The following is a 19,130-nucleotide window of genomic DNA, read 5'->3' on the forward strand; positions in this document are numbered from 1 at the left end:
TTCTCTCAGCCAATCAGAATCCTCCCCTAGCGGGGAGGCTTATACTACTCATATGTGTCTAAGTGTTCTATTACGCTTACTTCGTTTAAGGTAAGTCTCTAGGAGTAGTTGGTTAAGTGTAATGAGCCTAATACTTTAATAATCTCTTTTCTGATCAAATATTTTGAGTTTTATCGGCACCGTTGTCGCAATAGTTTTTACATTTACTTTTTTTCTCTTTTTTGTTTTCATCATCTATTTGGCGATTTCATATTACATGGAAATTCATTGGAAGAAGGATATGGAGATAAAGAAATACTCTAAAACCTATTTAAGAACACTTAAGTCTTGATTAGATTGATTTGTTTGGCAATATCCTAATGTAGTTCGTTACTCAAAGGACAAGATAGACTAGGACCCCATTTCGGTCCCCGGTTTGTGGTGTCTTTTAAAATAATGCAACAGCTCAACAGTTGAATACAACTTCTTATCCCTGCCATAAAAAGAGTATTTAAAGATATTGGGAAAACATTCACTGGAAGATCCAAAGATATGTCAATTTCCAAATTTTATTAATTTTAATGCTAATTTCGACGGTTTCATGGCACATTTTGTTTCAGAAAAGGATGGAGCACAAGTTCACCAATCGACCAGATATATCTAGTATTTATTTCATAACGTACATGTAGTACATGTATTAGTTGCATCTGTATAAAAATCTCAGATAGGCAAGCTTGTGCTCTATGTTTTCCGAGGTGAAATTCAAGGAAATTTCATTGGAATTGAGGAATATTGGGAAAAATCCCCATTTCAGCGCCCTATTGTGGCCTCTTTGTAAGCTTTGAATGAAAAGTATTGTTGGTTATTTTAAGTTCTTACATCAAAGTATCTCAATTTTAACTGTGTATTAAATTCTACGTCAAAGAAGGGACCAGATTCGGTCGTACCAGTACCTTTTCCTTTGTTTAAAAAACCATGTTCCTAGGGTAGGTTATAGCCACATAAGGAAATATATGGACATAAATCTCAAAAGTCCATCAATCAATACAAAATTGGAGCAGAGCAAATAAGGATCTCAAAATAATAGATATGTGATCAGGTACCCCCTGGCTACTGTTTGAAAAGTAGAATTTACATGTGTTAGAAAATATATATAAACCTATGCTCACTCCTCCACGCACCTGGTCCCAACTCTGATGTTTCGGAGGTCCGTGTTTGCTCTGCTCCTGTTTTGTATTGTTTTATGGACTTTTGATGTCAAATACTGTTCTTTATCTCTATATGTTTCCCTATTAAAAACTGCAAATCTTATGAACGGCAAAGTGATAATGTTTATATTGAAGCAGTTTCAGGTAGTGTAGATGCAATTTTGTTTAAAATCATAACACGAAGGGGTAGGTTTGGTCGCCAGAGTAGATTAAAATTTAAGAGAAGCAAATATTAAAACCGTTGGAGTAATATAATTTTCTCGTATTTCCATATCTATCATTTAAAAACATAATTCCAAGAAACAAATTATCGAAGACAATTTAAATAAAGTAATGATAAGTTTGCAAATATAAATGTCATTAAAGTAATTAAATGAAATAGTTTATTGAAAATCATAATATAAAATTTTGTAAGAAAAAGGAGAAATAGAGAGAAATAGGAATATAATCATAAACAGGATAAAACTATTTTTGAAGTTTGACTTTTTCCTATATCTTTTTAAAGATACCAATAACTTTATTTGGAAAAAAAGATTATTATTTCTTATTTTGAACAGGAGTTGACTTTGGCTGGCGAAAAAAACAACGTTTATCTCTGCTGAGCCTGCACTAACATCATAAACGTACATTAACCGACAACAATTTTAAAGTCCATTTTACAAAAGGTATGGTAAAAACCAAATGCTGGTTCGGTGGATAAGGTCATGAGTTTACTTAAATTAATTTTGTAAGTAAGGCACAAAACAAACACAAAGGCTTCAGTATAAAAAAATAGTGTTTTATTTTCAGACAATTGACATCATGGAAGCTAGAGAGGATAATCTGAACATAAACTTAGGATCCAAACGAAAGGGTTTGTCACTAAATATCAAAAATAATTCTTTCAACAAACTGGTCATTCAACATTCACTCAATTTATTTATATCATTTTAAACAAAAAAAGACATTGCAGGAAATTTCAACCGAATTCTTACATAATTATTCTTTGCTAGAATTTTCTAGTATGTTGAACCTTTTATTCAATCATTTATAAAATTTATGTAATTTTGATATATAGTTTCATTAAAGAATACGTTTTTTCGATAAATTTTAAGTTTAGTAGGATTTTATACCGGTCTTAAGCAAGTCATATTACTACACAATGATAGCACAGCTTTTCATTATTGATTCAGTCATATTACTGATTATTATATTAATTTTTATAAACTAGTAGCCTCCATTGATGAAGAAACGGAAGTAAAGAGAAAAATACCAAGAACATCTGCCCAGACCAGCGATGAAAACAATGAGCTTGGTTTGAATGCTAGAAATGGTTCTGCAGAAACAGATTTGAGTAGAACTGAAAACATAATTCAAAACAGCAATCAATCATACGCGCTTAATCTTAGGAGAATCACAAATGAATCGATCAGATTTGAATTCACAACAGAGACAACTGAGGACGATGATAATTTGGCAGAGAATGATCTGAGCAGATATGATGAGGAATCACAGGAGAGATGTATCCTATATTCGCGAATTCCTATAGAAAGCAAAACTGAATCTAACAAAGATGAAGGCTCTAAACAAATTACAGAGAACAAGGAACAGATCGAAAAAACTCATAAAGCAGCTACCAGTCGCGAGGGACAGGCATCATTTAAAGTAGAGGATCGAAAACTCGAGGTAATAAATGCTGCAGAGGAAAACAGCTTAGAAGAAAGAGTTGATAAGACAAGAGTTTCAACTGTTGTAGGTGAAGAGAAGGAAAATAAACAGGATGATTTTGGAATTAACCCGGATGTTTCAAGTGAAAACGATAGCGACGATTCTGAGATATCGGATGTTGATGAGGATAAAGTAGCTGTAGAACAGACGTCTGATGAATATGTGTATAGAATCCTTCGATTTGATGAAACCTATCATAATGGGCTGAGACCAAAGAAAATCTCCTCAAGAATAAGTCTTCAGCAACACGTGGAGCGGGGAAGTAAAGGCCAGAAATCGAGGTTTATTTCTTGCTGTAAAACTCTTACTGGTATACGAAGGCTAGGAAGTCTGACAAACGAGAAACATCGAAGAAGAGATGTAGTTAAGATCAATATCACCAAGCTTACATGTAGTAACAGAGCGGAGGTCATAGACCTTACGAGAGAGGATATTCGTGCGCGTCATATTTCACGTTCTTCAGACGCATGGGAATATTCAGAAAAATTTGAGGAGGTGATTATTGTGCCGACGTTACATGTTCCTTCAGAATGTGTGGAAAAAATTGGTGTCATTCATAGAAGAAGTTTTAGTCTCATATAAGCCTTTTTAGTCTTATTTCCGTATTACTAATGAGACATATATATATTTATAATTACACGGAAATAAATTATATATTTATAATCTTTTATGTTAAAGGGATTAATCAACAATCACAATTTGAAAAATAAAGAAGAGAATGATTAATTATTATGTAACAGGGATTTTTGTTTAAGATGTCATTAATTAGTTCTAGATGTTAACCTTACTAAAATGGAAGATCATTGTACATGTAACTGAAACTGAAACCTTAGCAAGCTTACATGCAAATAAACAATGTAAAAGGTAATCATGTTATATTTTTTTATTTAAACAAAATTTTTTTCACATTAGGTGAATGGGATCGGGCAGCAGGCAAAGCCTATTTTAGCCCTCTTCCTAAACATGTAATAATTTCACATGGGTGTGCTTAAAATGGTCGGGATGTAAGTAATAGCCAAGACTCTGTCTTAGTCGAAGCAGTGAAATCTGGATATAATTCCTATATTGTAAATTAATCTTTAGGTTCACTTGTTTCATAAGACCGGTATATCCTTCATCTTTGTTTTAGTACGTGAGATTTTATGTAATTTTACCGTAAAAACAAAGGTTTGAATTAACAAGAAACAAGCAAACATTGATGTAACCATCAATTTTCGCCCGGTAAATAAATGAAGTAAACAATGGAAATTAGTCTTGATCATAAAACCGTTTAGATATGTGTGAAAAAGGATTGCGTCTTAATGATGGAGACAATAGTTGAGAATATTTTTGAAAATTTGTATTGGGATAAAAAACGAATAAAAACGATATCTTTTTAAACTTTCCCATTCCTCAAATAAATGTTGGATGTATAGAATATAAATTGAAAATAGATACATGCATAACCTATTTTCAAAAATGTATTTGACTTTAAGAATATACATGTAGAATTGTGTAATGTACGTTTTAATGCGATATGTAAAATTCGAAGTTTGAAAAAAGGGACCTATCGATTTTTCGACAGCATGTGATAAGCATCTTTATATATTTAATATGAAAAAAAACATATATATTTTAACAAATTCATTTTATTAAAAGTTAATATATTGTGTATCTCGTAATTTATAAAGGGAAAGGAGATTTTAATTAATCTTATTAATGTTTCGAAAACCCGTAATTCTGAATAACTCCTCCCACCTTTATCCCCATACACCAACACTTAAACTTATATGTACAGAATAGCCCGGGCTGCAGTAAGAGAAAAAAATAAAATGTTGCATTTGTATGCCATCTTTAGTATTTTCATGCTACAGAAATTATTCAACATGAAAAAAATCTTCTACATTAAAATAATTTTTATGGGGGTGGGGGTTATCACAATTATTTTCTTTGCAAGAGTAACTGGTTATATTCCAACCACATTTGGTGCTTGCGTTTTATGGGTAACGGGAATGTATTTCTTTACGAAGAGTCATGTTGTCTTCAATTGGTAGATAAGAGAAAAATAAAACGTCCACTTATTAGGACATTTAAATCTTGCGAACAATGCACCAGGAAGATATTTAAATTTGTATTCTATTTTCAGAACTCTTCTTTCGCTTTTAATTCTTCGAATAGTTTTAGTCATTTGAAAAAACAATTGCGAAATAAAATTAATCAACTGAAATTAATTCATATTTTAACTGACGACTCCAACGCCCTTGCTTTTATTAGGATTGAAGTAAGTACATTACACTCGAAATCGGACGGGCAATTGACAGTCTGTCCCTGAAACGTTATTGTGTAACTATATGATTTGCACCTTTGATTATATAAACTAAAAGTTATGTACTAAGAACAAGATAATTTTAAATTTGAAAAAAAAGTTTTTGTTATTTAAAAACAGAAAATCATCTTCACACTTACTGTGTAATATTAAATACTAGTATATGCAAATTGGTGAGATATTTTATTCAATGTATATCAATGCGAAAATTAATTCGTATGTGTTTATTGCCCTCAATATCTTGGTATCAGGAAAAAAAGCAATATATTTAATCTTAAAGAATTAGAACATTTCCATTCTCTTTCATTATTTGTTTTTATAAGACGAATTCCAATTCTATTTGAATTAATAAATAATATATCTTAGTAAGTGATGAATAGAACTTTAAGGGAGACAAATGAAATTTAAAAAAAAAAAGTTTTGTTACATAATAATTCGTTAACAACAGGTGCCGATATGACGAGAAACTTGTAGGTTATTAATAGTCATTCTCTGTAACCACTTAAACTTCGTTGCCACGCATGGTCACCGATTTTGATGAAACTTCACCCATGCTTAGTACTTGACACCAGAAACAAATATCAAACAAAATTTTGTTGCTATGTGTCTCGGTTGCTATGGCAACAGCCGGAAAAGTTTGAAAAATCGAGATTTTCAGCCACTTTAAATCTTGACTGTGGCTTAATAAAAACTAGAAAAAGCAAACAAACCATTCTCACAAAAACATGACACCTTCATGTCACCTTTTCTGTAAAGAAACTGTTTAGAATATATCTCGAAGTAAGTGGTAACCAAGGGCCCATTTGGAATACATTTAAAATGCTGAAATATGCTGAAAAACACTCCGTATTCACTAATGGTAGGTGTTTCATGCTCAAACTCAATCAAGGACTTAAGAAAAACAATGAAAATGTCTGACCTTGAGTATATATGTATAAGCAATATTATTCTATAAATAACTTTTATGGTTGCCATGGTAACACAGTGTAACCATGCAAAACCAAGAACTAAGATTGGGTTAATGCTACTGTCTTGAGGAAAAACATGAAAATTCAAGACTGGCAAATATGCATCCTTAGGACCTTGCAACACCAAAACCATAAGAAAAATTGGGCATAATTGCTACTTTGCAGTGTTACCATGGAAACAAAGTACAACTGCTTAAAAGTGAATCATTTTTCGCTGCATTAAGAACTAAATTGCCATTTAATCAAGAAACAAATTAAGGGACTCAGCTTGAATAGTACTTATCTGTTAGCACTAAAGTTGAATATCATATATTGATAAAATTTGATGATGAAAACAACACTGTTGCTATGGTTACCAAGAAGGGAAAATGTTCGATTTTGTGAACTTTATATCAATATTAAACCCCGTGTGCCAACTTCTTGCATCCACTTAGAGATTGGATGATAGTCAAAATTAAAAGTCAGGTTAGCTGTTAATAAATATCAATCATAAAAGTTTTGGGAATCTACATTTAAGGGTACGTATCCAAGGAAAGAAAATATTTTTCAGGTTTTTAAGCATATATTTTCTGCTTATTTCCATAGCAACGCTCTATTTAAAGAATCTTATCTGAATTTTTTCAAGTGAGAAAACTAGGAGCACACCAACATCTTTAAAATTTGATCATTAGTTTTGAGGAAATGTTCTTTTTTAAAAGATAGGATCAGATTTAAACATACAAAGTGTTACTTTGAAGGCTCTCTTTGGTATAAAAACCTTGGCAACCATTGCCAACCAAAATGAAATGTCATATTTTGTTCTTGGTATATGTTTCAAGGCTCTTTTTTCTATTATTTGGTCACATTTCATTCTATAATTGCTTTTTATTTTTACGTGTATGACTTTATAAAATTCAATGAATATTTTTTTACTTTTGAATACTTTGTTACCATAGTAACGTATGTAATAGTTTATTTACCAAAAATGTTTATCATGCATTTGAGACATCTGACCTTCAACTTTTGGAAACAGTCATTGCCAATTGTTTGCTTTGCCGCAAATGTTAACTTTGGGGCTCTAAACATGTTAAAAAATGCCATTTTTCGAACTTTAAGACATGTTGCCATGGTAACTATAAAACATAGCAACCAATTTTTGCCTGATTTCAGTTAAGGGTATCAATGACTTTTATCATAGAGAGTTTGGAGAAATTCTGAGATTATGCGTGCCACAGCTCCTATATAAAATTTCAAATCATTACAGAGAATGGCTCTTAATACTTTCAGGCTAATCAGCCGAGTCTGTGTTGAAAGTTGATATACTTGAAACTTGTGGAAAAAATATTTATCAGTATAAATTATATAAATGGTGCCTGCTTTAGAGGGTAACAGTTGAAATTGACACCCCAAGTAAAACCATTGTCAACCGATGCGCCACTTTCAACTGTTACCCTCCTAAACAGGCACCAATTATTTTATTATACTTAATGTCTTGTTGATATAGTATGTCAGCAAAAAAAGAAATCGTCGATTATATTTACATTCACGTTCAGAAAGCTTTCAAACTCCCCGCTACTTCGAAATAGAGTTACTTACCTCTTTATTGTTTGTTTGATACCCTAATAGTCCTTTATCATCTAAAGTTTCGTTATTTCTGTACTTGCAAGCATATTTACGTCTGTCGTTTGTTGTTTTCAAGTAATCTACATCGGACGCAAATTTTTTTGACGTTAGAATTATTCTGATTCTTTCAAACGCCCAACTGACGCTTTTAGAATTCTACGGTGAATACACGCATAATTTCCACGCAAGTGGCATTATTGTTGTGTTACCCATTGTCACGTGTGTTGCTAAGGCTGAGGGTAATAGAACGGATTGTTAACTGCGTCTAAACCAATCAGATTTTAGTATTTAACATGAAAGTATAATAATATACATTAATTCCTGGCCACTTTATAAAGGTTGATATGCTTGTTCGTTGTAGCATTTAGTAATTTGATAACATAAGCTGTATATGTGTGGAGGACCCTTAAGATGTATACAATTGTTGCAGATATATTGAAATCATGGATGCTACAACTGAGTATGAAATGACTAGACCTGTAAGTCTAGGGTTAAGAAGGAGAGGTATGTAAAAAATAATCTTAAATCTGTAAAAAGAAAAGTTTTAACTCGAGTTTAAACTCGCTTATGTTTTCAGTCAGGATAGGAATGATATTCAAACACAAGCCGTTCGTGTCTTTTTCTGTCTTTTTTTACATCTTTTTTTATTCAACGTCTTAATATATCAAAAGAATATTTGGCAATCTCTACACAATTGAATTTGAAATCTTTATTCGTCACGAAAAATTTTATTTTTGAAAACGGGAACAGACAACAAAAAGAGAGGAACAAAGACAAAACAACGGAGAAGTTCGGTCTAGAAACGTTATTTTTTAAGATCTAAGGCACACAATGAAAAATTAAACAAAAAATTGAAAGTAATACTATTAGATATTTCTCAGTATTTGATCAGGAACGATGCCGAATCACTAAAGAGCGATTTCTCACACTCGTCAAAAACCACTAACAAGGAAACTGCTACAGGAATTAGCAATGACGAAACCTACTTGCGCATTGGTAGAGGCTCAATAAAGAAACCAATAGAAAAGGAACACCCGATAGGAGAAAGAGATAGGTCAATATTTCCAATCTTTGGGAATACAGAGAAAGTGGATAAAGATGAATCACAGGCGATTTACACGGATGATGGGAACAGAAAAGAAAATTCCGATACATTAGTTGAGCAGGAATTTCAGGGAATTAAAAATGATGAAGCGAACAGCGTCGAAAATTCTTTTACGTCAGAACCAGTTTTAAAAGAGGAGAGAGGCATAGTGCAGGAACCTGATGAATATATTTACAAAATCCTTCGATTTAACGAATCCTATGACGGTGGACTGAGACCAAAGAACATCTTCTCGAGAGTTAGTCTTCAGCAACACGTGGATCGGGGAAGTAAGGGCCAGGAATCGAGGTTTATTTCGTGCTGCAAAACACTGTATGGTATAGAGAGGCTAGGAAGCCTAACGAATGAGTTTCAAAGAATAAGAGAGGTAGTACGGATAAATATAACAAAGCTTAAAGACAGAGCCCAAATTATAGACCTGACAAAGGAGGAAATACGAGAACGTCACATATCACGTTATTCTACAGCATGGGGATATGCCGAAAGGTTTGAAGAAGTGATTATAGACCCAACGTCACATGTTCCTTCAGAATGTGTGGAGAAAATCGGCGTCGTTCATATGAGAAGTTTCAAAAAAACATAAAGTGTTGAGCAAGTATTGACTTGAGAAAACATTATTACGTACTTTACAAGCTGATTACAAGCAGATTGTGGTTTTTTGTCTCGTTTAGAAATATCATCTAAGTTTAAATAAAATTTCAGATTTCCTGGAAAGCCATACTCCCAACTGAATAAACATCTCTGTCTATTTTCATTGAAAAACATGTTGCTCTCTAGAGCCACGAGTTTTGTTTTGTTTACATAAGAAAATGGTATTAAAGTTGATTTCATAGAAAATACAATTTCATCTTGGAAACACTTTAGGTCATCTGTCGTGTTTATCAATATTTCCTCCCATGGTGACCACGGTGTTTTGCATAACTTCCACCGTCATTCGTCCAGCATCCGTCATGTTTTTTTTTTTGTTTTTTCTTTTGGCAACCTTTTCCATATAGTTCAGCTCGTCTGGACGTCAAAGTTTCGTTGAAGTAGATGGATCTTATTTGTTTTGTTGGATTTTGGTTGTAGGATTTTATATTTCGTGTGTTTCCATATCTCTGTATCTAATAGATTTTACTATAATGTCTCTAGTTTTCGGTTTGGATCGTATTTGCCCACTTCGTGTGACCTGAAAAATCTTTGGTCGAGATTTTATAATTGTTTTCATTTAGAACAAGGTTGTTAATGACATTCACAGGTAGTTTATCAGCAGATTCGTCTTGTTTTTCAGGAATGACAGTTAATTTTCGAGAATTTCACCTTGAATATTATTCTATTTCGTCGATTTTTGACGTGAGTTCAATTATTATTTCTTTTCTGAGTGAGCTTATCTCCGAGACAAAATAATCCAGTAAGAGTTTTTAGCTCACATGAGCTGAAGGCCCAAGTGAGCTTTTCTGATCAAAATTTGTTGTTTGTCGTCGTTGTGGTCGTTGTCGTCGTCGTAATATTTTCACATTTTCATCTTCTTCTCAAGAACCACTGGGCCAATTTTAACCAAACTTGCCACAAAGTATCCTTGCGTGAAGGGGATTCAAGTTTCTTCAAATGAAGGGCTACACCCTTTTCCAAGGGAAGATAATCATGAATAAGAGAAAAAGTAATGGCATTTTTAAAAAATCTTCTCCTCAAGAACCACTGGGCCAGGAAAGATGAAACTCATGTGGAATCATCCTCAGGTAGTGTAGATTCAAGTTTGTTCAAGTCATGACCCCCGGGGGTAGGGCGGGGCCAAAATGGCCGATGAAAGTTTTACATAGGAATATATAGAAAAAAATCTTTAAAAATCTTCTTATCAAGAACCACTAGGCCAGGAAAGATGAAACTTATGTGGAATTATCCTCAGGTAGTGTAGATTCAAGTTTGTTCAAGTCATGACCCTCGGGAGTAGGGTGGGACCAAAATGGCCGATCAAAGTTTTACATAGGAAGATATAGGAAAAATCTTTAAAAATCTTCCTAAGAACCACTGGGTCAGGAAAGATGAAACTCATGTGGAAGCATCCTCAGGTGGTGTAGATTCAGGTTTGAACAAATCATGACCCCCCCCCCCGGGTAGGGTGGGGCCACAATGGTCGATCAAAGTTTTGCATAGGAGTATATAGGGAACATTTTAAAAATCTTCTCCTCAAGAATCAATGTGCCAGGAAAGATGAATCTCATGTAGAAGCATCCTCAGTTAGTGTAGATTCAAGTTTGTACAAATCATGATCCTCGGATGCAGGATGGGGCAACAATGGCTGATCAAAGTTTTACATAGGAATTTATAGGAAAATCGTCTTCTTAAGTACTTCAAAGCAATGATAAGTGATATTATAGGAAGAAAATGTTTTTAAAAAATCTTTTTATCCAGAACAGCAAAGTCATATGCTGTATTAATATGAAGGCATTCTAAAGTAGTATTAAAGCCCCCCCCCCCCCACCCCTCTTCAGTAAACTTTTCAATTCTGATCTGATTTGTGTTTTTTTCCCAAGACGATTTGCTCAGGTGAGCGATGTGGCCCCTGGGCCTCTTGTTTTAAGTTATCTTTATTGAGAATGAGAGTGATTGCCTGTTCGATGGCGTTTTCATCAGAGAAAACCAGGTCTAACAAATCAAAGCATTATGTTCAACAGTAAGAGAAATCATTGCCCCATAGCATTAAAAGAAAATCTTTAACATATATATAATTGAATGACTATAGCTTGTTCATAAAGGGATTTCTTGCTTTCTTTGGGTTTTATTTTAGATCGTAGTCTCTCTTTTTCAACTGCCAGTCCCTATATGTTGGTATCATGCGACTGTTGCGGAGAAGGGCTATTAGAGGTGAAACCTACCTTAAAACCCAAATGTAGTTCATGTTCTGCATTTTGTACTTGTAACTTGCCAAATTGTCATTTAGCAGCTGTTACTGATGGTAAATTAGAGATTAAAAAAAACCATAGATATTTTTGTCAAGTTAAAGGGCAAATGGCCATTTCTAAGCGCTAGTGGTGTGACTTTTTGTTTATTCAAAAGAATTAATTTTGAGGAAGAGTATTATGCAGATGTACAGGTAAATTTGATTAATTTTTAAATCATTCATTGTTCCAAAAATTATTGAAAAGCAAGATATGCTTGCTACACCAATGGAAGTTGGAAGCAGTGGAGATAGTTATTTTTGTTTGATTTGTAAAAATCAGATTTATGAGCAAGAAAATGTGAAATCCTTTGGACAGCGTAGTATTTTTTGTGATATATACATAACTACTGGTATCATTTTAAATGTTTGGGTATGTCAAAGTCAGTTTTGAATAGCACTTCCACATGGATGTGTCAAACTTGTAAAACAAATGATATTCGAACTTGAGGTTATAACAGAGCGGATTTGTATTTCATAATATGCCTGTACATGTGAAGATGAAAAATACCATTTTGCAAGATCAGAGATTCTTAAGTATTTATTAAGAATTGTAACAAAGAATATGACTGAGAACTAAAACAGAGAAAATGATTTTATTCTTGGTGTAAAAAGTATGAACTTTGAATCAAATTATATATCTTTTATAGGAAGTCCTTTTATAAAAGAAAGACTTCAAAAATTAATGTTCATTTATGTGACAGTTGTGACTGCAGTAAGTACATGTTTCTTAACTGCAGTAAGAACACATTTGTGAATAAGAAAATTTGATGAATTGTTATTATTGTTCATTGTTTTGTTGTTATCTTAATTATATAATGGTGATAAATAATAATGGTCAATACAATTGATTCAATGGTTATTCCAGAGTTTGAAATTCAAGGGATGACAAAATCTAGTTCTTAGAATTAAGGTCACTTGCTACATACAAACACCTATAAAAATTTAAAATATAAAAGTTCATGTACATACGTTAAATGTTATTGTAAATGTAAATCAAATAAATCAGATTATTTATGTATGGTAAAACTTTTAATCTAAAATATTGACAAATGAATAAAATTATAATTTATTGAGAAATATACAAGTCCTTAAATTTTTGGTCTTTGTGGCAAGTGTCCTTAATATCATGACAGTGGTGGGTAGCAATTGCAAATGCCGGCAATGACTTTGACTGGATAATCTATGTGATGTAAAAGTGTAATTGGCACTTCATTTTTTAAAATGTGAAACGGCTTCTTACGCTGTATTGCCTGTTCCACATGTATGCGCCTGTTTCTTATGGTTTTTATTTTTGAAACATTTGTGGCAGGCATTTGAGAAACCCCACGTTTACCATGGGGAATCAAGACCTCAGCTCTTAACAAGGTGAGCTCTTCTATTATTGGGAAACCACTATCAGCCATTACCTTGTCACATGGCTCTATTATATTCAGAAAACCAGAGTTCACTGTCACAAACTTATCACGTGCAGACCTGTCCATGCTTCTGAAACAAAGTTAATCATTCCTGCAGGAGTAATACTCACCAATATTTTTGCGGTATGGTGGTGTTTGTAGTCACTCCAAGATTGTGCTGCTACCTGCAAAGTACTAGTAGTATTTTGGGTTTCAATAAAAATTTCTGCAGTCGATAATATGTCGGACATATCTGTAAGTGTTGTTTTGGAAAGATGAGGGATGATATAACAATTTCTCTGCAAGCTGGGTGGATTAAATACCAATGTGCCAAGCACTGAGCTCAGGAGTCTTATTCAAGTAGTAAACATACGTCTAGATACATGAGTAGATGAGACACCAAACTTGTCTGCAACATCTTCATTCAGATACCCTAATCTGAGTTTCACAATGCATAATATCATTTCCTCATTTGGACTGATTGTTCGTAAATGGCACGATAAATTGGTTTCAGGGAATAACATAGCCTTTTTGGACCCTTCCACTAGCGCACTTTATGAAGATAAAGGAGTATTGTTTTATACACTGCAATAAAAGATGCCAGAGTGGGTAAACCTGTGTAAAATTTTACTTTTGCATCAGACTTCATAACTGCCATTAAAGAAAATCTTTTGAGGGGTACCGATTACTTTTCCTTTGACTTTGAATCAAGGTTAAATTTTTGGCTCTAAATAGGCATTTCTTTGTATCATTGTCATTTGAAGAAATATTGGCTCCTCCAGAAGTTCCTTCGCATAAACTTTGTTCCATTTCAAAAAGGTCTGAGGTTGAATTCTGAGGAATAGAAAGGTCTGTCAATTCCAGTTTCCTTTTCTTTGATTAGTCTGGAAGACTGTTTTTGATCTCTCCTTAGATGGTGGTATCGAGGTAATTGGCTTGTGTGGTGTGTAGCCTAATTTCAGTGTTGGATAGGGATTTGCAGGAGTTGGCCTGATATCTAAGAAATGCTCAAAACAAACCCTGATATCTTCTTTGGCTTTCCAGTCTTCTGACCCGTTCTTCCTGTTCAGGATGCTTGCCCAGTTTTGTCTTGAATGATTATCTTTCAGTTCAGTTGGAAATGGGTAGAGATGGAATGGGGCTCACAAACGCAGTCCAATCCATACTGAATGTGATAAATTTCACATGTCTGCTTTTTCCATCTTATTATCTTGGTATCATTATTTGTGCAGAACTTAAAAGCGCAACATCGAGTTGACATTATTATATGTAGATTTTGAAATTCAACGTAGAAACGTGGAACTCCATGCAGACATAAAAAGAGAACATTATAAATAAAAAGAAAGGAAAACAAAACCAACGACATTACCCATTAATTCCTTAAATGTTCTGTAAAACATGCAAAAGATTTTTTTTAATTTATGGTGTGTGATAACCTCTCGCTTATTTATTTTTCTTAAACAGGTTAACTAAGTACAATCAGTGCATTTATCTATTTGAAATACACATATTAGCTGCAATCTACATAACTATTTTAATGGAGGTTATATAAAAATTTTGCAAGAAGTATAAAACTATAATCTTTCATACTAGAGATTTTTATTTCAAAACGTAAGGGGGCCGACTATTAGGGATGTGCGATTTTATCGGTATACCGGTATATCGCGATTTTTTTGTTGCGTGATACGTGATACGGAGACCTAAATACCGGTCTCTAGGTACATATTATAAAGTCCAGAAATTATTCATTTATTTGTTCAATCTTTCAAATTACAATTACAGAAAGTATAAAAATGCTGTAAAAAGTGAAAAGAACGGCATCTTACCATCCAAACATAATTGATTTTATACGCATAAAAATTTCAAGAAAGTAAAATTTTGTTTTTCTAGCATATTTGTTTAGAAAAATAATGACTTTTCATAAAAAATCATTGTAAAAACTGCTTTTAAAAATATCATGATATTATCGTGATATTGTGGGAAAAAAACGTGATATATCGCGATACGAAATTTTTGGCGATACCCATCCCTACCGACTATAGTCACACCTCCCAACCTTATTAATATTCAGGGTCATGAACCCAAGGGAGCATTCATTGCATCAGATATTTTCTTTAAACAAGGAAAGACAACTCAAGATTTTCTTTAATGGTATACATTTAAATTGTGATAAATTGGGGTGGGGATATTGTGAGATATGTTTTATTTCATTAAGATCACTCCTGGTCAATTTTTATGTTGAATAAGTAAAACATTAAGACAGTGTATTTTCAGCAAAATACTGCATAGGTATATGAATGTGTTCACTAAATTTCTGTTTAATAAATACAGGTAAATTGAGTTTCAAGTATACCTGATTTCACATAAGCTACATATCTGCAGCTACTAGTACATGTAAATATTTCTGGAAGGTATCTATCTACATAATCAATCATATTCAGTTATTCATTTTTTTCTGTTAACTGAATTCAACAAAAATAATATAAACTGATATGCACACCATTTATATATCATGACCATATTGAAAAAAAAGACAAAGTAAACAAACAGCATGCAATCATGTTTTTTTAATTTACAATAAATTTACTAAGCACTACATGTAGACAGACAATGGAATGTTCAACAACAAATAAGTTGTATATTACAGACATATGGTATAATAAAGATTATGCTGTTTAAAAATGAAGTAAAAATTTATAAATCAATATTTAGATACCATTAACAAGATCTCCAAATTTTGACTATTTTTAATAAACAAAATTAAGTGCACATGTACATTCTAAATATTTTTTTTTCCTACTCAAAAAAATTAAAGTTCCATTTTTTAAAGATAATCAACCTTATAATAAAATTTATAGTCAAAATATTCAAGTGTTTCTTTCTTTACTGGTCTGGTTTAAAATACATGTGTAATTACAATATGTAATTCATATAGTTTAAGCATGCAATACAAGTGAGAGCTACATGTAGCTATAACCTCCCTTTTTTGCAAACATTTTCTGTACCGTGATTAAATTTTTAAAAAAATCAGTGTTAAGTTATAAATCTTATCTTATCATTTTATAACCTATGAAGTCACCTGTATGGCACAGTGGCAAGAGCATCTGCTCGAGAGTCATGAGTAAGGAGTTGATCCATAAATTGCTGGTTCGAAATCCCACAGTCGGACATAGATGAGACTGTATATACAGAGGTCCTGTGTTGCAGTAGGTGCTAGTACCAAAAAGATCCCTCATTGCTCATAATGCTCAGTTAGCCATGTGTGCCAAATAAAGAACAAAATTTGCAGCTCTCCACCAACAAATGTTTGTATCCCCATATGAGTGAAAATTTCTCAAGAAGAATGTTAAACAACGTACAAATAAACAATAAACTATAGAGTCTTTGAATATGCAAATTCTTTTTTTCTGAGAAAAGGATCCTCAAATGATGTTTAGATATGGTTCATATGTGTAGAAAAGTACTGTATCAATCCAGCTAGTCTTCATGAATTCATTTGTTATATGGCCTGAAAAATATAAAATGTTAAATCATTAACATAAAAGTATATGATTGATATTTTTATAATTCATCATAAATTAATTGAATCAATGAAATAAAGTCACACTTGAAATCTCTCATGGGACTGCTGAAAAAAAAACTGAGATATCCAAGAGATTCAGGGTAAGATATATAGAAAAAATGTCGTTCAAGGGACTTTAAAATGACTTTGATATCTCAATGTGTTCAAAATATCACTCAGTGTCAACTGTCAAAGATATATACCAAAGTTCAACTCTAAACAGAGTATATAAATTCATATACATTTATGCCATATCGGTTGCTAATTCAATCTATAATTGTTCATTAATAATCTGCATGAGAAAGAGATATGCGCAAAACGAGCAAATTAAATTAACAAAAGTAAATCATATATATGCTATTCCAAGTGTTTGCAAATCATTCATCCAATCTGTAATACTGTCATGAACGTCAACATACCCTAGGTAGTCAAAGTTTTTTGATTTTAAGATACTGTTGTTTAACTGTACTTATTTAGACTGCACTGTATTCACTTGTTTCCCAACAGTACAAATTTTTCACATGATCTGAAATCCATCATTACTATCATGATAAGAGTTATGCCTCTTTTTTCTGAAAATTGTAGCTTTTTTGACTTTACATAGATATCAACTTAAGGATGTACAACACACCTACCCCAAAAAATTCCTGTCGTTTAATTAAGGTCTTCCGTTTCCAACGGAAGACCTTCTACTGATTCTGTTGGTAAAGATTATTATTCTTTTTTTTTCTTCTACTTCCTAGACGCCAACTTTGAAGCCTCATATCTCACTCATTTCTCAACTGATTTCGCTCAAATTTTCAGAGGTACTAGAAGTTACTAAACTCTATCAGAATGCTGTTGAAATTTTCAAAAAGTCACTTCCGGTTTCGAGTTATTTTCCTTTAAACGAAAATTTATAGGCTTTCATTTCCAGACAAAGGCTCAGAGACGGCTAAAGCTGGAGCAGAAATTCTACTGATTTTAGATAATAGAAGGATTGAAGTTGTGCACATGGGTTTTTGTTTTTCGATTTCTCTATTCAAAATGGCGCTATATAGGGGTCAAAAATTAGAACGCTTAAAAGAGTTAAAAATTATTAATATTTTGCTTTTTATCTTCTAAACTAAGAATATTTTGTTAAGACATATAGAACAAAATTTGTGCAGAATTAGAAGATCTTTCAAATGATATCTCGGAAAAAGGGCTGACCCCTAAATTAAAGGATCTAGAGGGGCCGAAACTTTTTTCCAGATATCTCAAAAAGTATTGAGAATTTGTAATATGTCCAAGAAGCAAAGTTGTTCAAAATGTCAAGCTTAATCTATTGAAGTCCTCAAAATGCGTCCGGCGACGTCACTTCCGGTCCAACCGGAAGTCGTCAGAAAATGCATATATTTACCGTTCTTGACAAGTTTTTGGGTAACATATGTCACTGGAAGCATAAAACTTAATTTTCTGTCCGTCGACATCACTTCCGGTCAAACCGGAAGTAGCAGAAAATAGCTTATTTTTAAAGGTTTTGATGCAAAATTGAAATTATAAAGTGACTGGAGACGACTTAGCTCATTGTTTTCTTTTGTTGACGTCACTTCCGGTCAAAACAGGACGGAAGACCTACTCGTTGCTTTGCAACGAGCTTTGCTCTAGTTTTCGTTATTTTTGTATATTTAGTACATGACTATATCTACTGCATGTATGCACATTTTGGACAAAATCGTTCGAGTGGTTTTTGGACAAGAAATTCCAAAAGTTGGCCCCCTTTAGTTGTTTACCAGGAAAGAAAATTTTAATCAATGAACTACTTAAACCTTGATTTACGAAAAAGCCAGGTTAGATATACCTGTCAAATTTCATTGACTTATTCCTTTAACCATTTATCACAAAACCATAGCAATCTTTTTGATATACATATCAACAAAACAAATTTTAAAGACCTTAAACTGAAAAACTATGAATTATCTAAGCCTTGTAAATTGTGTATTTTTCAAATTCAAAATTTTTTTGTGAAAAAAACTGTCGTTTAATTTTGGTAAAAAACTTTCTTTAGGTAGCTGGTAGTAAAAATAATCTTCATTATTTTTTGTATAATTTTTGTACACCAGTTTCGATTTAATAGCGGAAAATTACCCCCCCCCCCCTCTCCCCTTCTCAATAAATCACATTCCCGTGCATCTTTCAGACGGGGGTCGATTACTTTGCTATGAATCTACAAATACACATTTAAAAAAAATCAAATTGGAATATTGCTTTGCTTAAAAAATATATTAACTTACATATTTAAAAGTTCTTATATGTAAAGCGTATTTAAATGTAAACTTTTAGGCAATTTTTGAATACCCTTACAACCTCCACCTCTTCATTTTTTGCGTCGCAGACCATTAGCGTTTGACGAGACGTC

At 32.8% G+C, this 19,130-nt stretch overlaps 1 protein-coding gene across 2 annotated transcripts; it reads left to right on the forward strand.

The window, feature by feature from the left end:
• The first annotated feature begins 1,756 nt into the window (after nt 1–1,756).
• On the forward strand, nt 1,757–3,755 carry LOC134268604 (YTH domain-containing protein 1-like). Of its 2 annotated transcripts, none has more exons than XM_062750864.1 (3): nt 1,757–1,852; nt 1,977–2,040; nt 2,398–3,755. In XM_062750864.1, exons 2-3 carry the CDS (start codon nt 1,989–1,991, stop codon nt 3,474–3,476), a joined length of 1,131 nt encoding a protein of 376 aa, XP_062606848.1. In that variant the 5' UTR covers nt 1,757–1,852; nt 1,977–1,988; the 3' UTR covers nt 3,477–3,755. The 2 variants fall into 2 exon arrangements, with proteins under 2 accessions (XP_062606848.1, XP_062606849.1); XM_062750865.1 differs by having other exon boundaries at nt 2,401–3,755.
• The last annotated feature ends 15,375 nt before the right edge of the window (nt 3,756–19,130 follow it).

This window comes from Saccostrea cucullata, unplaced genomic scaffold (assembly GCF_032062105.1).
Source record: "Saccostrea cucullata isolate Sc308-1 unplaced genomic scaffold, CSIRO_AGI_Scuc_v1 ctg9056, whole genome shotgun sequence".
Classification (NCBI taxonomy): domain Eukaryota; kingdom Metazoa; phylum Mollusca; class Bivalvia; order Ostreida; family Ostreidae; genus Saccostrea; species Saccostrea cuccullata.